This window comes from Podarcis melisellensis (assembly GCF_964234715.1).
Source record: "Podarcis melisellensis genome assembly, chromosome: 5".
NCBI lineage: Eukaryota > Metazoa > Chordata > Lepidosauria > Squamata > Lacertidae > Podarcis > Podarcis melisellensis.
Genome location: NC_138537.1, coordinates 70,670,444 through 70,692,264, shown reverse-complemented (window position 1 = coordinate 70,692,264; position 21,821 = coordinate 70,670,444). Strand labels below are relative to the sequence as shown.

General features: G+C 44.0%; 1 protein-coding gene across 3 annotated transcripts in view; it reads left to right on the top strand.

Annotated features, from left to right (window-relative positions):
• The window catches only part of LOC309370896 (hexokinase-1), a 50,189-nt gene that overhangs the window by 13,753 nt on the left and 14,615 nt on the right, over positions 1 to 21,821 (top strand). Inside the window, exons 1-6 of one of the 3 annotated variants that reach the window (XM_081913084.1) lie at positions 296 to 834; positions 12,369 to 12,531; positions 14,861 to 15,009; positions 19,444 to 19,563; positions 20,881 to 20,976; positions 21,716 to 21,815. In XM_081913084.1, the coding sequence (XP_081769210.1) occupies positions 772 to 834; positions 12,369 to 12,531; positions 14,861 to 15,009; positions 19,444 to 19,563; positions 20,881 to 20,976; positions 21,716 to 21,815 (691 nt within the window). In that variant the 5' untranslated portion in view covers positions 296 to 771. Of the gene's footprint in view, positions 1 to 295; positions 835 to 12,112; positions 12,137 to 12,368; positions 12,532 to 14,860; positions 15,010 to 19,443; positions 19,564 to 20,880; positions 20,977 to 21,715; positions 21,816 to 21,821 lie in introns of those variants that run through there. The other 2 variants (XM_081913086.1, XM_081913085.1) reach the window with 2 other exon arrangements.

The window sequence follows — 21,821 nt, the reverse complement described above, 5'->3', positions numbered from 1 at the left end:
ACCCTTAGCAAGCGCTTGGGTCAAATATTGCGCGCTGCTTTCAAAAGGCATGCATTTCTTTTGCAGTGACACAGCAGTTCCGCTGTCTTTTTTGGGGGGGTATAATTTATTTAAAGCCTGTTTGTTGCGTGCTTTCACAGTTCCGCCCTTGCGTGCTCAAGGAGTTGCGCTTTTCGGCGCAGAGATGTTCTGCCTTAGGAAAGCAATGAAAATGCATTGGCCCATCTGTAGGGAGCTGACCCGAGCCTGGCGGTGGTCTGGCTCTCTTTCTCCCGGAAGGTGTTGAGAGCGGGTATAGGCCATTAAAACACGTCTTGAGGATGTGTAGGGACGTGAGGAACGTGCACGGATGCATGCCCGTCCGGGGTGACCATGGCCATGCATCCTCCCCTTCCTGCACATAGAAGGCAGCGGAGGTTGTCCATCAAACCGGCAGCGGCGGGAGGAGGAGGGTGTGGAAATCGCTTCTTTCGCGACCGCTCCTTGAACAGCCAATCGCAAGTCAGGAAGTGGGCAGGTTTAGAGTCGGTCGCTATCGCGTGGAGGGAAAGGAGGAGGGAAAAAGAGAGAGAGAGCGTTGCATTTTATATTTATATATTTTACCCTGTGAGGCTGAACCAAGGACCTCTAGAATCTTTCGCTTGTAAGAAGAAAGGGGAGGAGAGAAACGGATCGCTTTGCATCCTTGCAAATTTCAGCTGCCCTCCCCCGCCCCAATTGTGCTGGTTAGCAAAACCACCCTGGGAAAAAGCTCTTATTTAACCAGACAGAATGATAGCTGCTCAGCTTCTGGCCTATTACTTCACAGAATTAAAGGATGATCAGGTCAAAAAGGTAAGGTACAAAGCGAACGTCCTTAAAAACCTGCAGGTTCAAGTTCTTCAGTCTTGATGGGGGTGGGAGGGATATTTATTTATCTATTAAAAAACCTATGGGGTGCATAATTTGTGTTTATATATACGTATGTACATGCATTTATTAGCATCCAGAATATTAAACTGGCATCATTTATTTTATCTTTTAACCTCTGCCTGGATCATATAGGTTTTTTGGTTTTTTTTTTAAAAAAAAGCTTGAAAGATCCGGCCCATTGCAAGGTTTCCGAACGGGCTGCAGTGTCCTTGAAGCAGGATGTAGATGTCAGAGCAGCGATGAGTAACGCAACAATCATGGTTTACTCCCCTTCTCTCCCCCCCCCCGTCTGAGTTGGATTCGTCTGTCATGTGTTTATTACTATAAACGGCTGGTCATCCGCTAAGTGACTGTGGGAATTGTGGACTAGGTCTTTTATGAATGTGAGCATTCAGGGCCTACTGAAATCGTGTAAGCAGATGCGTGTTTAGGGCCGGGTAAAAACAGGTGCATTCTTTGTAACTCCCAATGATAAGCCTCTAGACACAAAAGAGAGCCTTGGGTTACCTGAATGACTAACAGGTTTCTTTTGTGGCACGGTTTTTTTTGTGGACTAGAGCATAATCTGCGTCTTGAATCTTCGCTCTGGAATTTGTTACCAAGACAGGCGCTGGATTTACCTGTAGGTTGCTCTTCTGGGATTGGTAGCAATCGTAAGGAGATAGCAGGACCCCACAAAAGGGACTGATAAGGCTAAGCTTCTTAATTAGATTCCAAAGATGTAAATGGTTTGATAGGTAAAAAAGTAAAATTGGGCATTTTGCTGAGCTGGATTTATTATATTCACTTTGGTCCCATATTGCCCAGGAGGTCTCTTAAGGACACCATCCCAGAAATATGGGGGAAATATCTCCTTTCCAGGAGAGATGTATAGTAGGCCTCTACCTGGGCACTGGGCCAATATTTTAACATGTTAACTTGCCCAGTGCTGCAAGTTGAGCTAATGAGCATGTTTTGCAGCAATAATATTTTATTAGGCAGGTGTTAGTGTTTCTGTGTTTCAGAAATGCGTTGCTGATAAGGGAGGGATCTGATTATCATGGAGAGGAAATAATAAATAATCCAATATAAAATTACAAGAAAGAAATTATCATAGACATTTTCTACTTTGCTTCAGAAATGTAGTTTTCTACCCTATCATTGGTGTTTTCCTATGGAGGCCTGTCATGATGACTCTATTGTTGCTTGCATGTTAAACAAAACTGTGAACTCTAAACAAGCTTCATTACTTACCATCACCTTTCCATGTGTTGGTATTTTATCACTTTTGCAGCATGTGGAATTTTTCTGGGAAACTGATATTTGGCCTGTTTAGATTGATGAGGTTTTAAAAATAATGCAGATATCATCATCAAGCTCATAGTACTGAAGGCACACTTGAAAATGTGCTGGCCATTTTTTGCAAAAGCAGTAAAATAATAATAATAGCTAAGATATATTATAGCCAGACTGTGGAGCCACTATGGCCTGTATGAATCTGCTTCATGGTCTCTATTCCTCTTCTCTTTTGCACCTGCAATCACTTACAACCTGTTAAAAACGAACATTTTGCAAAACAGTCCAAAGGGGCTAAAACTAACCATTCAAAATAGGAAGTAGTATGCGGACAAATCTTTGTTTCACTGAGTTATTCTGGATTTTATTTTGTGCAAAAACGAACATATCTACTAGTATCAAGCTTATTGTGCAGAAAAGGCTATTGGGGTTTTCTGGGTAGGATGTTCATTCATTAGATCCCAGTGATCTTTTGCCACCCTGTACTGGAAAGGAGAATACTAGCAGATGGGGAAGGGCCGTGTGATTAGCCCTAATCTCTTGATTGTGATACACATATTCCCCAATAGTGTAGACTTGCATACCTGAAGGAAGTGGCTCACTCATTGTTTTGGGTGTGGTGTGTATAAAGAGAGAGAGAGAGAGAGAGAGAGAGAGAGAGAGAGAGAGAGAGAGAGAGAGAGAGAGAAGGAAGCCAATTTAGTGGAGAAAGGATAGCCCTGGAGGCCTCTTGCTTATCTTAGAAGGTGATGCTGAAGCACTGCCTTTAATGCTCCAGCAGTCTTGGTGAGAGTTGCTGTTCAAGCCATCCTTATATGTTTCTCCTTGTATTCAGAATCTTACGGATAGGCATCTACATTCATCCGCCTTACAGAAACATAAAAATATGTACTCTGGTGTGTTCAGCAAACAAATGACTCCTAGCTTCTTAGATAAGCCACTTGGGGTCAGTAGCACAATTAGGGTGTGCCAGTATGGACTCTTACAGCCATGCAGAGTGCCAGGCAAGATGGGACTAGGGCACTGCCCACTTCAAATGATTATAGGAAAAAGTTTATAGGAAAAAGTTTGGGTAAGGCACAAGAACTGTTAGCTATGGCTTAGTTTTGGGGGTTTGGAATTTTCCCACCCCTGCCAATAAGTAAATGCTAACTTGAAAAACATGTTACCTGCCTCTTTAAAACCATACATTTTTGTTTTTGATTAGCCTGAAAACTTTTCTTTCTTTCTCTCAGAAACTTTGTATGGATGTATCATTTTTATATGTAGCTTGTCTTTTTGTAATATTTTGTTTTAAGTTGTCTGTTGTTGCTTATGTTTTTTTGTGCACCGCTTAGGTACTTAAGGTTTAGGAATTCTTACAAGATTTAGAGAAGGAAACTAAAATAAAATGATTGACATGTGTGGGCCAAATGAGTGCTGCTGGGAAATAATGGAAATTACAAACAATGTCAAGACCAATACATATTATCAAGGTCTGGCTTTATTCCTCAGTTCTTGTAGCAGCTAGTGGTATGTTCATCTAACTGGTACAGATTTCAAGGTGCTACATCTAGAATGGCTTTGTGATTCCCTTGGGTAAAATAAAACCCTGCAATGCATGTTTTGCATCTTGGTATGTGATATGATGTGATCACTCACCTTGTGAATATCTCATGTGGTATTATTCTAGGCACGGGGGTGTGGTCTCACAGATCCAGCATGGTGTAGCTCAGTTGTAGCCAAGGTGGTCTTCTCCAGAAACTCGTAACACACGGGAGTCTGGCACCCACAAACTCCTTATAGTATCTTAGAATGTTAGAATTGTAGAGTTGGAAGGGACCACGAAGACTCATCTATTCTCCACCCCCATCATTCAGTCCAGACACTGAGATCCACCTCTGAGGGCCTTTTGGCGGTTCCCTCATAGCGAGAAGTGAGGTTACAGGGAAGTAGACAGAGGGCCTTCTCAGTAGTGGCACCTGCCCTGTGGAACGCCCTCCCATCAGATGTCAAGGAAATAAGCAGCTATCCTATTTTTAAAAGACATCTGAAGGCATCCCTGTTTAGGGGAGTTTTTAATATTTAATGCTGTATTGTTTTTAACACTCGATTGGGAGCTGCCCAGAGTGGCTTCGGAAACTCAGCCAGATGGGCGGGGTATAAATTATAAATTTATTATTATTATTATTATTATTATTATTATTATTATTATTATTATTATTATTTATTATTACGCCCTGCAATGCAGGAATCTTTTGCCCAGCATGGGACTCGAACCTACAACTCTGAGATTAAGAGTCTCTTGCTGTACCAACCGAGCACGATAAGGACATATTTAACTAAGAAACTGAAAGACGCAACCCATTTATAAGGCACCTTTTTGTGTAAAACCTTTAGATTTCTCCAGAAAGAGAAACAATTGTGTTAGCTTGCCTGCTGAAAGTTTTAAATTTTGATAGGCCAATGGTCCCGGCCAGCCCACAAGGAGCATGTGTGCCAACGTCATAGAATCATAGAGTACAACTCTATGGAAGGGACCCTGAGGATCATCTAGTCCAGCCCTCTGTGATGCAGGAATATGCAGCTGTCCCGTACGGGGGTTGAATTTGCAACCTTGGCGTTACCAGCTCTGCTGTGGGAAACAGTTTGATTGTGACTGACGAGCCATTCCTAGTGCATGGGTTGCTGCTGGGGAGAGCAGGTCTGGTGGTATTAGCCCTCCACATGTTGATCTGTGAGATTATAAAATTATTACATTTATATTCCACCTTTCCTCTAAAGCAGGCTTCCTCAACCTCGGCCCTCCAGATGTTTTGAGAGTACAATTGCCATCATCCCTGACCACTGGTCCTGCTAGCTAGGGATCATGGGAGCTGTAGGCCAAAAACACTTGGAGGGCCAAGGTTGAGTAAGCCTGCTCTAAAGAACTGAAAGTGGGATACATAGCTTCCCACCCCCACCCTGTCTTCCTTTTATCCTCAGAACAACTCTGTGAGGTAGGTTAGGCTGAGAGACTGCGACTCTCTCAAGGAGTTTCATGGCTGAGTAGGGATTGGATGAAGTGTTGTAGTTCAGGGGTGAAGCTGGCTCGTAGGCATTTAAGGCATTAAGCTCTTCCCACACCATTTGTCTGTGTAATATCTTCATTTTCGTTTTGTTGATGCGCTGTCTCAGACTGTGGGAAAGGTGGGTGTCCATGCAAAATGGCTGCTTCTTCTACAAACTTGTTCTTATATTTAGAAATTTGACCTAACATCACACAAGGAGGATGTTACAAGCTCAAGGATGTTGTATCCTTCAATGCTTGTTAAACTACATTTTTAAAGCCTGTTTGATTTCTAAATTATTTGAATTTGTCAAAGGCAAAGTTTATCATTTTTGGATTATTTGTCAGGGGAATGCTAGGGAAGAATGTTGCAGGGCGTGTTTCAGAAATGGCTGTAGATAATAATAGAATCACAGCACGGGAAGGCCATCTAATTAATCCCCTTCTGAGCTCACCCATTTCCCATAGCTCCTAGAGGTGATTACTGTATAGACATCCCAGACCAAAGCAGAAATGAGATGACACAGGACAAAATGGTTCTAGAGGACTTGAGCAAGGAAGCTGAGTCTGAGCTTTGGTTTAAAAACACCTTGATACAGAGCAGCATCCTGTTCATTTGGAACTTCAAGAATACACAGCACTTCTGAGTGTTTTGCATTATCTCATAGATTTTTCACAACAGACCCGTGCGGTAGGCCAGTGTTGTTGTCCTTATTGCAAGCAGATGGTAGCTTGCCTGGAACTGCTTGGTGAATGTGAGTTCTTAAAACTAGAGAACTTCTCAGTTCATACTTAGGCAGCCTAGTCCATTCAGGGTGGTTGCTGTGTAGAACAGCTATATGTGTGTTTACTCAGAAGTAAATTTCAAGGTGTTCAGTGGACTTACTCCAGGAGACATATGCTTGAGATTGCAAGCGCAGAATTCCAGCACTACTTCTCCTTTCCCCTAGTAAAGGTAAAGGGACCCCTGACCATTAGGTCCAGTCGTGGCCGACTCTGGGTTGCGGCGCTCATCTCGCTTTATTGGCCGAGGGAGCCGGCGTACAGCTTCCAGGTCATGTGGCCAGCATGTCTAAGCCGCTTCTGGCGGACCAGAGCAGCGCACGGAAATGCCGTTTACCTTCCCGCCAGAGCTGTGCCTATTTATCTGCTTGCACTTTGATGTGCTTTTGAACTGCTAGGTTGGCAGGAGCAGGGACCGAGCAACGGGAGCTCACCTTGTCACAGGGATTCGAACCGCCGACCTGATCAGCAAGTCCTAGGCTCTGTGGTTTAACCCACAGCGCCACCCGCGTCCCCTTTCCCCTAGTGCTTTTGTGCAATTTCTGCCTTGTGGGTGAACCTTTTCAAATTGGGGGACTTGTCCCTTTTTGGGAACTGAAAAAGCTTGATTCCATGTGAATTTATGATGCCAAAAGTTGTAGTTGGCTGCTCATACTTGCTCTGCTGTATCCACCCAGATGCAGCTTGCCTAGTGTTAGATTTCTCCTTGCATTCAGGCTGCTTAGCATCACATGACAGAGACACAGTTGGTAACATTATACCCTTCAAGCTGTCAGCAATCCTCACGCATAGAAGCTGCCAAAGTATTGCTTTATCTGGCCTGTGGTATCTGAGTCTAGGGACAAGCCCAGGGATGTTGTTTTGTCAAAATAAGGAAGGAAAATAGAGAGTTAGCTTCTGTAATTTTATCCTCAAAACATTTAGTTAACTGCGGCTTCTCAGTCAGTCTGAATTGGGGGTTGTGGTTCATGCTAGCGATGGTCAGCTTCAAAATAAGCCAACTCCAAACTATGGGTTATGATGCTGGCTTGTTTCAACTAAGCAGAGTTAGTGCTAAGTTATGACTTCTGGTTCAGTTAGTGAAAGTGGACATAAAACCTTCTGGAGTTGTTTTCCTAGTCATGCAGGGTGTGGAAGGAGCACACGAGCCCAAGTTTTGCTGTAGCTTGTGTACATCCATGTGTTGCTCCTGCCAACTTAGCAGTTCGAAAGCACACCAGTGCAAGTAGACAAATAGGTACCACTGTAGTGGGAAGGTACATGGCGTTTCCATGCATTCTGGCACTCGTCACGGTCCTCTGTGTGCCAGCAGCAGTTTAATCATGCTTTCCACATGACCCAGAAAGCTGTCTGTGGACAAACGCCAGCTCCCTTGACCTGAAGCGAGATGAGCGTCGCACCCCATAGTCGCCTTTGACTGGATTTAATTGTCCAGGGGTCCTTTACTTTTGCCTTACATCCATGTGCTTGGGCCTTAATGACTAGAAGCCAGAGCAAAGATGAAAAGCCTGTGCAGCTTTTGTGTGTGTTTGTGCTGGAGAGAGCTAGGGCAACAACCTGTCTTCTGTGTCCCATTCTAAAAGGCCAGACCCCCATCTCCTAATGCCTGGGTGAGTCTGAAACAGTAGCAAGGATATTTCTCTCTTTATGTCAGGTTGCAAATAGTCCTTGTATGTCTTTTGCAGGACGTGCCTGATTTGATTTGATTTGAGTATTGTGGCACAAGCCTTGGCTAAACCCGTGGATATGATTGAGGTGCACATTTGAATTCCAGCTGCTATATATTATCCTTGGGAGGTTACCTGCTTTTATGTGATATTAGGACACTGCAATCAGTGCATTGTAAAAGTCCTTAGAGTGCTAATGTACGGAGTGGTTTCTTGTAATGATCAGTAATTTGCCTGAAAACTCTTCTAATCTGTTCTTGAGTAGCTTTCCAATTTTCTTCTATAAAGTTTTATAGCACTAGGAGTAGGTGGTTAGAAGGAGGAAAGAAAGATTATCTTTTATCATGTTGGAAGGATGTCATTGTGACCATGTCAGGCCTTTGGTAATAAAACATGACTGCACTTTTAGTAGAATATTGCCCCCCCCCCCACGGCAACTTCTATTTGTTTGCTTTACAACTCTTGCTGAATGTAATATTTAGTAAGATCATAATGTGTGTATTGCATGCAAGGCAATAACAAACCACATCCTTTCGAGTTTGTTGGAGTGTTTCATGATGGCAAATGTTGAGGATTGGGGACATGAATTTTGCAGGGGCCGCCAATGGGCACATTTGCATATCAGATAAACTGTTGTTGGTAGTATATATACACCACAATAGAATGCTTCTTTCAACTCTTAATTCCAACAAGTAGAGGTGACCCTGTGGGTGCCAGGAAAGGCCATGTGGGTGCATAGACACTCATGGGCACTGTGTTGGTGACCCCTGATATACAGCTACAGAGTCTGGGACTGATGGTCATGTGTACTGCAGAAAGCAATAGGAGGCCATGAGCCTTGGTTTATTAGGATTATGCTGTGTTTTATCATATCAGAAGATTAAGCTGTACCTCATATCACATCAAAAGGGACAGTTGTGGAAAGTTATGCTTTAGGCAGAGTGGTTTTCCATCTCCAAAAATGTTTATTGACATGGAGAGACTAGAAGGAGTTGAATTAATGACATGGGGAGACTAGAAGTTGCTTGCAATGCAGATTAAACAGCCATAACAGTTTCTGAACTTTCTAAAGATGCTGCAAAATTTAAAATGTAAAAAGTGTTTCCCTTTTTGAGGACCATAGGAAGCTGCCACATCCTAGATCAAACCATTGGTCCATCTAGCAACTCTTCAGGTTTTAAGATTGAGAATGTTTCTCCTCTTTACTTCTCAAATGGAATGCATATCCTCATTTTTTAAATGGTTTCATTGGCTCCTTGTCTACTTCCGAGCACAATTCAAGGGGCTGCCGTTAATCTTTTAAAGCCCTAAATAACTTAGGACTCAAATATATCAAGGACCGGCTTCTCTCATATAAGCCCGCCTATGCATTTAGATCCATTTCCAAAGCGCTATTAAGGTAAGCCGGGGAATATGCAGGAGAAATGATTTTGAGGAGATATGGAAGGTACTTGCAGAATTTGTTAAAACAGAAAGGGGCCAAACCATCACAAGAGGTGTTGAAATTTTGGGAGGTTGGATAGATACAATGGAATGGTGCAATACAATACAAATGGAATGCACATTTTTATTTATTTATTATTATTACTTTGTCAAAAAGGAAAAAAAGGAAAGATCCATTTCCAGAGCTATTCTTGGAAGCCCTTCCCTCCTCCATTGGATGAATGATAGGTGGGGCGGGGGGACTAGGCAATAGGGGATTTTGGGATCTATGTTTGTAGTTTTGTGGTTGTGAGCATGTCTGTCCACACACATATAGGGCAGTTCCCAGAGTGGGTTGGGATGAAGCTTTGGGGGATGCTGTGTTGGTCACACCATTTGAGGACCACTTGCGCTCCTTTGGATCAAGGGCATGGATAGCTTTTGCTAGAGCAGAATACAGTGGTACCGCAGGTTGAGTACTTACCGTATTTTTCGCACCATAGGACGCACCGGACAATAGGACGCACCTTGTTTTAGAGGGGGGAGAACAAGGAAAAAAAATTCTTCTGCTCTCTGCCCAGCGCCCCTTCAGCGAAGCGGCAGGAAGCGCTGCGCAGAGAGTGGGAGAATTTTCCCCCTTTTGTTTTCCCGCTCTAAAACAAGGTGCCATTTAAGGTGCATTCAGGCGGCTACCTTGGAAGCCTGGAGAGCGAGAGGGGTCGGTGCGCACCGACCCTTCTCACTCTCCAGGCTTCAGGTTCCTTTCGACCTGCTCTTTGGGGCTGGTGGGGAAGCCCACCACCAGCCCCAAAGAGCAGGTCAGGGAGCAGCGGCCATAGGCGCGCATCACCTCTCCAGCCGGGAGAGGGTCGCGGGGGGGCTGCTCTCCCGGCTGGAGAGGTGACGCGCGCCTATGGAGGCTCCTGCCATAGGCGCGTGTCACCTCTCCAGCCGGGAGAGGGTCGCGGGGGGCTGCTTTAGCCCCGTGCGTGCTCTCCCGGCTGGAGAGGTGACGCGCGCCTATGGAGGCTCCTGCCATAGGCGCGCGTCACCTCTCCTACCGGGAGAGGGTCGCGGGGGGCTGCTTTAGCCCCGTGCGTGCTCTCCCGGCTGGAGAGGTGACGCGCGCCTATGGAGGCTCCTGCCATAGGCGCGCGTCACCTCTCCTACCGGGAGAGGGTCGCGGGGGGCTGCTTTAGCCCCGTGCGCGCTCTCCCGGCTGGAGAGGTGACGCGCGCCTATGGAGGCTACTGCCATAGGCGCGCGTCACTTCTCCAGCCGGGACGGCGCGCGCGGGGCTAAAGCAGCCCCCCGCGACCCTCTCGCTCTGGGAGCTTGCGGGGCTGGGGGAGGAGGAAGCCCTCCGCCAGCCTCCAAACCATGTCGGGAGACAGCGGGAGGGCGCGCTGCGCCTCTCCCGCTGTCTCCCGAGTTTGCAGGGCTGGCGACGGGGAGGAGCAGGCTTCCCCCCCCCGCCAGCCTTCTAGCCAAGTCGGGAGACAGCGGGAATGGCGCGCTGCGCCTCTCCCGCTGTCTCCCGAGTTTGCGGAGCTGGCGACGGGGAGGAGCAGGCTTCTCCCCCCGCCAGCCTTCTAACCAAGTCGGGGGACAGCGGGATGGCGGCGTTCCGCCTCCCCGCTGTCGCCCGGGCTTGTGGGGCTAGAGGTGGGGCTCTCCTGAAGCCTGGAGAGCGAGGGGTCGGTGCGCACCGACCCCTCTCGCTCTCCAGCTTCAGCGAAAGCCTGCATTCGCACCATAGGACGCACACACATTTCCCCTTCATTTTTGGAGGGGAAAAAGTGCGTCCTATGGTGCGAAAAATACGGTAATTCGTTCCGGAGGTCCGCTCATAACCTGAAACTGTTCTTAACCTGAAGCACCACTTTAGCTAATGGGGCCTCCTGCTGCCGCCGCGCCGCCAGAGCACAATTTCTGTTCTCATCCTGAAGCAAAGTTCCTAACCCGAGGTACTCTTTCTGGGTTAGCAGAGTCTGTAACCTGAAGCGCCTGTAACCTGAATAGTATGTAACCCGAGGTACCGCTGTAGTGAAGAGGCTGGGCATAGCAGAAAGCAATCTGAACAAGCTGTCTGTGCTTCTGGCAGGAGAGCCTGTGCCTGTCAGAGAACATTCTTTTCCAAAACTTGAAACGGAACCCATGACTTCTCCATTTGCAGCTCTGCTGCTCATCGCAAATAGCATTTAGTAATACCCACTTGGAGAGCTTTGTCTCTCATCGCCTTCAGCAGCTGAGCTGCACAAATGTCACAATCTACTGCTCTATTGGTAGTTACTAGAGTATATCCCCAACTGTGACCCACCAGAAATCAACCCATTGTTGCGTTAGCAGAAGCCAGCACAAAGACTCTAGCTAGCACAATGGGGTTTTCTCCTCCCTCCCCTGCATGCCCCCTGTGCCTTTCCCAGATCCACTCTGGAGGGTCAGCAGAACCCCGAGGACAGTGTATTTTCCCTATGCATTTTTTCCTGTGTTATATTTTCCCTAATCTAATGCATTTTTCTATGTTGTTTTCACAAATGCATGCATTTTATGCAAACCTTAGCCATGTGTATGCATTTTTGTACACATAACTTGGCTGGAGAACATGATTTCAAAATTTGGAGAAGCATGAATTTCAGAATATGGCTATATTTTGGTTCACCTGTTGTGTTGGAAAGTGTAGACTAGATAGGTTCACCTTTTAATGCTAACTGAATCAAATGCTAAGTGGGCTTTTAAATAGAGAAGGACAAGAGGATGATGATAACGTTGATGACAAAATAATTTCTTTGTGCACAATTTCTGCCTATTGCTTTCTGGGCTCCATTCAAGGTGCTGGTTCACCGAACCCTAAGAGACTTGGAGTCATTCTATCTCAGTAATGGCTTCCATCCCTGTGTTTCATCATGACCTTTAAGATCAGCTGGAAACACCTCTTAACCTTGCCATTTATGCACCACCAGGACCACAAATACTTTTTGGTTGCTGCCTCTCGACTCGAGAATTGTCTTCCACGGAGGCCGAAGCCTAGGGGTCTTTTGGAAGCAGTGTAAGACCTTTTAATTGGCTTTTGGTGCCAGGGATAGGGTTGGGGGCAGGGAAAGATGGTGGTTAATTATTTTGTAATTGGGAGCTTTGCAGCTAAAATATTGTTACCTGCCCTAAGCACTTGGGATGGAGCCAGCTGGAAATCAAACGACACAAATGAAGAATGTAGTTAAGTTAACACAAAACGGTGCAAGGTCTGAATGTTGTGTGCTTTTCGCTTATGTCCCCTCCAGATTGATAAATATCTGTACGCCATGCGGCTCTCTGATGAGACTCTGCTGGATATTATGGGACGCTTCAGGAGAGAGATGCAGAATGGACTTTCCAGGGACTTTAACCCAACAGCCTCTGTAAAGATGCTTCCTACATTTGTAAGGTCTATTCCTGATGGCACAGGTAGGGATCATGTGCAGTTGTGCTTCTTTAACAAACAGTTTTCTGAAACAAAACCAGAACAATCTCTTGTTACTATTACGTGCACAATGAGAGCCATTAGCTACACATGTATGCATAAAGTGGTCCAAGTATGTAAAACTAAAAGAAACTCTCAGCAATGTTTGTACCAAAGAGAAACAGTGTTTTTAAAAAGAAACAAACCTCAGCCTGTTTCCCTGTGGCCAGTAGCTTTGGCTCCTGTTGTCTTGGGGTCAGGGTGTGTTGCTTGTACAAACTTAAGAAGAAGACAGTGTGTTTGAAACCCAAATCAAACAACAAGTTGCAGTCTATGCTCAATACCTAGACACAGTGGCTGCATTCAGATATAACACAGGCCCTTCCTTCTTTGGTGCTGCCGTGAGGAGGTAAGAAGCTTCTGCTTCTGCCTTTGACTAAACACAGTTTAGTTAGCTATCCAAACCCTAAACTGTGGTTAATCTTAAATTCAGTTTCTGAAAAGCGTAGGACATGTATGCCCCCAGCTGCCAAAAGATTCCATACATATGCAGTATAAAGTATTCAGTCAAATATTAAGCAGGTTTGCATAATAGTGTAAAACTGATTATACAAGTTACAGTTTTTAAGTGTCTTGTTGACTTGGATGTGAGTGTGCAGACAGGGTGTTAATTTGCAACATATCCCAGGGTGGATGTTTCTGAAGTGCTGCATTTGTATGAAGTGTATTCCATCGTTCAATTACTCTAGGGGAAAAAGGCCATCTGTTTTAGTGTGTGTTTTTCCTTTTTTTAAAAAAAGCTAATGGTGCTCAGTCTAAACTAGCGATGGACTACAGTGATAAAAGTCTGTTTGCACATTTTGCTTAATGCTCAGTACTTGTACAGAACAGTGATATTTAATTGGTTTTATCGACAGAATGGTTTAAAAATTACATTAGCTTCAAAATGATGCCGGTCCTGGATATTATGTTGCCCTAAGTCACTGAGATTATATATATATTTAATGAAAAATGGAGTGCAGAGCTGCTTGCTTGCTAAATAAATAAAATTATAATACACAATTTGGAGAGCTTTGCTGCACAATGGAGCATAATCAAAGAGCCATGGCGGTGCACGGATTCTGGGATGCAGCTCCCAGATCTCATGCTTCTTTGTCAGCAGCCCTGAAAGTATTGCCTCTTGGATGCTTGTGTAGTTTGTTCTGCTATTTAGAAATGTGTTTTCCCAAACTGACAGATTTGGGTCTCCCTATTTTGCTGGCAAACAAGACGAGTCAATTTGTATACCCGATACAATTTGCATAACTTCGGGCAAAAACACTGCTGTAACATCAGCTTGCAAGAGACTCAGGGTTGCCCTAAGAATAGCAAACTGATTTACCTCCTGGCCTAATTTCAATTCTTCATTGATTTCTTACCCACATGAGTGGACAGGCCCAAAGAGAGGCAGGTGAGAGTAAGGAATTTGTTGTCATTTTTGCTGAGATGAGAACATTTTTGGAAGGAAACCTTCTTTGGAAAGAGTAATAGAACACCTAAAAAGGGAAAATCCATGCTTGACATTTTATGTGGGTGTGATGTTAGTGCTGAAGACAGAAACAAGGCTGCTTTAGTGGGAAGTTACAGCTGTGTTGCAAGATTGTTGGGTGGGTATGATGTCCAAGGCTTATTTGTATGGGCGAAATTGATTGTGTCCAGGTGGCCAAGAATGCGTTGGTGGTGATAAAGTAAGAATGATGTGAAACTGAAAGTGAATGGTAAGCCAGCCAGTGTCATAAATGATCCAACATTGTATTTTGCTTATTACCCTTCCTGCTTTTTGCCACTTTTAAAGCTTAATGAAAATTCAGAAATCAATGAAGAATTGAAATTAGGCCAGGAAGTAAATCAGTTTGCTATTCTGAGGGCAACTCCGAGTCTCTTGTAGGCTGATGCAGAGCCTGTTTTGAGGGTTTGAACATCCTTTTAAAATAGAGTAGAGGGTGTGTGTGAGTGTGTGGATTTGCATCTGCATCCATGTACCTGAACTTCAGTGTTTGCCTGTGCTCTGTTTACACACACTGGGTTTTTCTTTAATCTCGTTCCATAGGTTGTTTTAATTGGTAATCTTAGTCTCCAAACAAATAAAGGATTGTGGTCTTTGCTTGTCTGATTAGATAGGAAGAGGCTAATCACTTGGGTTGATCAGATATATTTGCAGTGTTAAAAGGTGAATGCTGATAGTTTAACTTTCAGTACCCAATGCATTACTTTATGTAGTAGATGGCAAAGATTCATTGTGCACCCAGAGTGATTTGATGCTTAGGTGTTGATGTTCTGTTTCATCCAAAACAGAGAAAGGAGATTTCATTGCCCTGGATCTTGGTGGATCTTTCTTTCGTATTCTGCGAGTGAAAGTGTCTCATGAGAAAAAGCAGACGGTGCAAATGGAAACGGAGATTTATAACACTCCCGAGGATATTATGCATGGCAGTGGAACACGGGTAAGATTGCTTCCTAGGAATGTTCTTGCAATATATGAGGGTTGTAAAACATTTTTTGAAAAAGCTTCCACATGGTATTGTTTGGATTTTCTGATAGTCTTGAAGGATAAAATAAAAACTACTACCTTGTAATTTGAATTTTTAAAGGAAGTAAAAGACTTACCTTCAAAATCATTTGGTGGAAAGTTAGGATGCATATTTTTGAGGCCAACGTCTCTGTTGAGAATAATGCAGAATGCTAGATTTTTTTAATATTAGGAAACTGGATTTTTGTGATAATTTCTTCTAGTTTATTCATTGCAAACCAATGTTTCCTATACAATGATGGCTTGTTGAATTGGAAGGCAGCTTAGAATCCTGATCCATAGGTATGAAAATGATGACCCAGTTGTGAGCTAAAATATGTACTGCTGTTTTTTTGTTTATTTGTACACTTATTATGCCCCTCTAACTTTGTGACCCAAGATTCACAATACAGCAGTTCAGCTACAGTCACAAACAACTTGCTGTTATCTTTCTTTCTCTTGCCCTTGCATATGCAAATTGGTCCAAGTATACATTTTGCAGCCAGCAACTCAGGCTGTAGAAGCTACATGGATGGTTGGTGAGACCAAGAAAGGCTGGAGGAGTTTCTCCTATTTCCCCCAGCAAAAGCTCCTGTGTTAAGTTACAAGTATTGGAATCTGCTGTCACCAATGCTGCCATTTTTTAAAAAGCCTACTTTACCCAATCCATTGCCATTTATTTATCTTGCTTCCCCTAGGATGAGCCCTAATGCCTGGTTTCCTGTATGCTGGCAGCATGGCCATTAAGCCTGAATGTCAGTAATTTGGCCGGTTAGGCAGAGGCACTCTGGGAATCTTCTTGCTGTTGCAGAAATTCCCACTTTGAGCCAGTAGATTCCAGGCTCGCCTGTGCTGTTCTTGCTATTTGGCTCTTGAAAACATCTGCGCAGTCACTTCAGCATGTGAAAGTGGCTCTCCTAAATGTCCCAAATGGTCTTGTTGGTCATTACTGAATGAGAGAGGTCAGCATCAGTCATACAGTAGTCAAAGAACCAAATTTCTTCTGTTTTATGTTTTGGGGAAAGTCTGTTGCGTTCCTGCGGCCGACACCTTATTCTGCCTGTGGTTCAATAAAGATGACAGTGCAAATACTCTTTCATAGTTATTTAAAATGTATTTGTCTGTTTTTCAGGATCCTTCCAATATCCCAGCTCCATGACATTTCAGTTTCTTGGGCGCTAGAATCAGTTTTTTTTAATGAACCAGTATCAAAATGCTAAGGTGCCAGGGATGGGGGCAAACCTTACATAATTTTGTCAGGTATTTGGATTTCTGATGGCATGTTAAGTAACTTGTTATTGGACTCCAACTCCCATGAGCCCCAGCCAGCATATCAAATGGCTAGGGATGCTGGGAGTTGTAGTCCAGCAGCATCTGAAGAGCTTAGGAACTTCCTCTGGCCTAAAAAGATAACACAAGCTGCTGTTTCCACTGCAACAAGTAAAATAAAGGGTAGAGGTTGGGCCCTAAAGCTGCACTGCTCTTGTCACTATTTACTGGCAGCTTGGTGATTTGAGCCCTACGCCTCTTCCTAGAAGGGATCCCAAGGGTCATCTGGCCCACCCCTCTGCAGTGCAGGAAGGGATGCATTGGCCTGTTCAGTTTTGGAACACGCATGTTGTTGCCAGGCTGTAAAAGTCAAATGGATGCCAACAACAGCTTTAAGGCTCACCAAGCTTTAGGCTTGCCCCCAAAAGATTTTGGAGATAAATGATAGGGCATTTTCTGTGACTTTGCAAGGAAGATAAATGGGGAGGGTATAATGTAAAAGCAAATGGCTTTATGTTAAAAAAAAAAAAGGAAGATTTTGGGATTTTACTTGAAGTAAAGGCTCAAGCATCAGAGGAGCCAATTCTCTTGTTCTGTATCTAGTCGTATTTGTGCTGTGCCACCATTTCCAGTTTCCCCATTGCAGCACTTGTCACACCTGTTCTATGGCATGGAAAGAGCTGCAGCACTGAAACTGTAATTGGAGCTCAAGAGTTCTGCATCGTTTGCCTGCATAGTGCTACGTTGAAAAATAAAAATAAAAAGCTCTACATAAATTAAATATGAAACCAGTTCCAGGCATATGCTTTTAAAGAATGGGAGAAGACATTTTCACTCTGCATGGAATCGGCATTCTGGTTATGATTCATCAATGCATTTAGGAGCTGCCAATTGAAAATGCTTGCTTGGGATAGTTCAGCTGGGGAAGGAGGACTGAGTGGAAGAGGCAAATCGTGACTAGCCCCAAACTGAAAGTTATTTTCCAGTGTTGCAAACATTTCGTTCCAGAAAGCAATGGGCTATATTCAGATTTGCCACTCAACTGATGGTAAAATGTCCATCAGTGGAATGGGGAAGGTGATTTTTCTTTAAAGTTAGCTGAATGACACCATTGAATACAACTCAGTAGGTCTGTGACACCCGCAGTTCTGTAACTTTTAAAAGCAATTGTTTAAAAAGGGGCAGTTGGGTGTTGGGCTCCTTGGGGGGTGGGGAATTAAGGAGGAAGATTCTTCTAGCATTACAAAATCACCCCAGATTTAAATCAGGAATATTTGATTTAGATCATTATTTTTATTTGTGATGTATGAGTGTTGTTTAGCCTTGTAAATAATAATATACTTGCTCGTAGAGGTTTTTAACCTGCCAAATGGGCATTCCTACTCTAAACCCAGTTGCTTACCTGTGACATGAAATGCATTGGATAATGTCTGTCGAGAGTGCCAGTCTAAACTTTATTACCCAGTGCAGAGGTAATATTTCTAATTTTGTAACTGGCTAGGAGATCAGAAATGTGCTGTAGGCTCATGTTTCGTCCTTCCCTCTCCCTGCATGAGTTCCTCCCTGCCTTCCCTTTTCAGAGTTGACCATGGTTAGTATAATGTGTAGCAAACCATGGTTAATTCAAACCAGATTGTGTTATAACCACAACTGAAGTCAACACTAAGGCCATCAAAAGAGCACTTCTGGATCAGGTCAGTGGCCCATCTGGTCCAGTATCCTGTCTTCACAGTGGCCAACCAGAAGCCTATGGGGAACCCGCAAGAGACTTGAACCCAACTGTGCTCTTCCCGCTTGTTTTCCCCAGTAACTGCCATTGAGAGGAATACTGACAGTGGAGGCAGAACATGCACATCGTAGCTATCAGGGTGTTTCACAGAGTTAAAATGACAAAGAATTGGTGAAAGAGAGCTTTATGGAACAGGCTATTGGGGTTTTTATTATTATTATGGCATAAGCCATAACTGACAGGGTGCTTTCGACAGCTTCTGGCTGATTGCTCAGGAAAGCAGAGAGACAGAGAAAACACAGGCTTTATAGTCCTTTTTATTATGATTCCAGATGCCAAGGCAAGTCAGCCAAGCACCTTTCAGTTTCTAACATTGCTCCAAGTGAAACTCCACATCTCTCCCTCCTCCGTACTTCCCTATTCATCAGGCTCCTGCCCTCTTCTACAGTGGCTGTTAAGGGTCCCCCGCCTTTGAGCCCTTTGCTCTGCTATTCTCAGTGAACACCTGGTTTTAGGGCACAGGACGGGTTCTGGGAGACTCTCCAGCGACAGCATATCAGTCAGCTGCTGCTCGGGCCCTGTCTGCTCAGTACTACTTAGCTCTTCATCTCCCATTATTTCTCAACTTCTTCCCTCTTCTTCCTCTGGGGTGTGCCCTGTGTCAAACCAGTCCTGTAGATCTATGCTATCTGCCCTTTCCTCCTCTGGGATGCTCCTGGGGAGGTGGTCTCCACCACTCCTCTTCATCTGCCCAGGCCCTGACAATAACCTAGCAGTGACTAGAAGATCAGGAAAATGTATGCCTTCCTAGTGTGACAACATTTTCCGTACCATGGATTTCACTCTGACCTGCTTCTAAGGAAATGTGTTTACGGTTGCAGTGACAACCAGTGAGAGTTGTTCGCAGAGAAGTCTGCTGAGCATTATGGCTTCAATGGAGGATTCTGCCCCATGTATGAAATGCATACCAAAGGACCGGATTCAACAGTGTAGTCCTGCCAGAGGATGCTCGCACAAGGTGTTCTGCCGGTGCAGCAGGGCTTCTCTCCGCTCCCTTTGCACACCCTAAAATTGGCCTGGGGAGGTTCAGGAAACCCCAGAACCTCCCCAAGTGGGAGGAGAGAGCAGATCATTCCTTCAGGCAAGCAAAAAACGCTTGCCCTGACTGAGTGATCTGCTTAACACCACATTGAATTCCACCCGAAAGCCTTACTTTTCAAATGTTCCAGTTTTATAGGACTGCCACCAAAATAGTATTTATTGGTATGGGATCACCTAATAATTTTTCCAGTAGTGGCTATGGGTATGAAGCTGCAATTATTATTTTTATCAGGCTTTTAAAATGTCTTATTGTCCTTCCTTTCTCCTCAGCTTTTTGACCACGTTGCTGAATGTTTAGGCGATTTCATGGAGAAGCAGGAAATCAAGAACAAGAAGTTGCCTGTTGGGTTCACATTTTCTTTTCCATGTAGGCAAACCAAGTTAGATGAGGTAAGAATGCAGGCGGCATCTGTGTTGCATCTGAAGTTGCTTTTAGATATGTAATTGTCTGAATCTGTTTTTATATACGTAACGGTTTTAAATTGTTTTCATATATACACTTGTTTTATATACAGTGGTGCCCCGCAAGACGAACGCCTTGCAAGACGAAAAACCCGCTAGACGAAAGGGTTTTCCGTTTTGGAGGCGCTTCGTAAAACGAATTCCCCTATGGGGTTGCTTCGCAAGACGAAAAAAATCTTGCATCCCCCCGCGGGTTTTTTCCGCTTTTTCCGCCCTTTTCTTAAGCCGCTAAGCCGCTTATCAGCTGTTCCGCTGATAAGCCGCTTAACAGCTGATCGCTGGAAGCCGCTTGACAGCTGTAGCACTAATCCGCTAAGCTGTCAATGGGCTTGCTTCGCAAGACGAAAAAACCGCTATATGAAGAGCCTCACGGAACGGATTAATTTCGTCTTGCGAGGCACCACTGTATATGTTTTTACGGTATTGTGGAATGGCTTTGGGATGCTTCATGGGAAGTGATCCATAAATACACAAATAACACTGCACAACTTTATTACTGTGCAGAAGAAACATAGGAACCTGCCTTACCCAAAAGCAGACTGCTAGACCATTTAGCCCAGTACTCTGTCTATGCTGACTGGAAGCAGTGCTCCACGGATTCAACTTCCCCTGCCCCACCTGGAGGTGGCAGAGATTGAACCAGGGACTTCTGGCAGGCAGAAAGAACATGTGCTGTGAATCTTCCCCAACTAGATGGTACTAAAGTGCCCTTTAGCTGATATGACTTGGTTCGAATGAACGTGCTTGGAATATTGTTCTTGTTGCAATATTGTGTGTGGAAACCATCGGAAGACACTTGAATTAGAACTTCATCTCTCCCAGCACGTGGCCAGGAAGCATGCAGTGTTTTTGGATTTTGGAAGTATGGACCTGTTTAATGTTACAAAGAAGACCACTGAGAGCCCCATATAAATCCATCGTATGGAAGAATTTAGCATGTGAACTGTATATGCATACTGTTAAGCATGATTCCCTGATTATGGTACCTCCAAAATGGAGATGTATAATGGTAGCAAGGGTGGGTAATGGAGTATGTGAGTAGATTTGTTCACCTGTATTATGTCCTCCATGAGAACGTGAGCAAATTGATGCGTAGGAAATTCAGCAGTGTCACCACATATGAAAACTGATCATCAACTCATTTTCCCCCCATGACACTGAAAAAGTGAGTCTTGACTCAGAGAAACACTGGGCCTAATATCTTTAGGCCATTATTTTATTTTATTTTATTTTTCATTTCATTAGGGTGTTCTAATAACCTGGACAAAACGTTTCAAAGCAAGTGGTGTCGAGGGAGCAGATGTAGTGAAGTTGCTAAACAAAGCCATCAAGAAGCGTGGGGTAAGATTATCTTTTTATATACATGTATAGCTAGCATTGATACATGAACTTGGTTGATAATGGAACATCTTTTGTTACTTGCAGATGTCCGGAATTGTGTCAGTCTTTTTCAGTGTCATTGTAGAATGATTAGATGGTCGCTAATTTCACATTGCTTTTAACTCCTAGTAAAAGTATTGAGCCAAGAAGATGTTCAGACTAAGAAACCAATTTCTTGGGGAGGGGGCTATATAGCATTTCTTGTTCTAAATAATATTATATACCAAACAAACTTCCATAGACTCAACAGCCTTAGATTCAAACAATCCTCTCTTAATATCACAGTGAAGTTTTATGCATGTTAACTTGGAAGTTCATCCAGCTGAATTCCCCATTGAATGGGACTTGCAGCCAAGTCAATGGACCTAGAAGAGAAACCTAAGATAGTTTCAAGTATTGGAAAGTTCTGTGTATGTAGCTGCATTTGACATGGATAGGATAGGTCTTTCAGTGGTCCAGAAGTCAATGAGTCTTTTTTTTTTTGGGCTGATGGAGTTTTTGAGAAGAAAAGGAACTTGAGACCCTGGGTTAGTAGTAATAAGGGGACAAAATATGAAACCACGAACAGCCAGCAGACCTAAACAATGTGTCCAGTAAATAACATTTACTGAGATTCTCAGTCACAGTAGCAAGTAGAATATGCCTATCCAAAGGTGTTTGTTAAAATTGCATATTAGAAATATTCCCTTTCATTTTGAAGGACTACGATGCAGACATCATGGCAGTTGTCAATGACACCGTAGGGACCATGATGACCTGTGGATTTGATGACCAGCGTTGCGAAGTTGGCTTGATCATTGGTATTG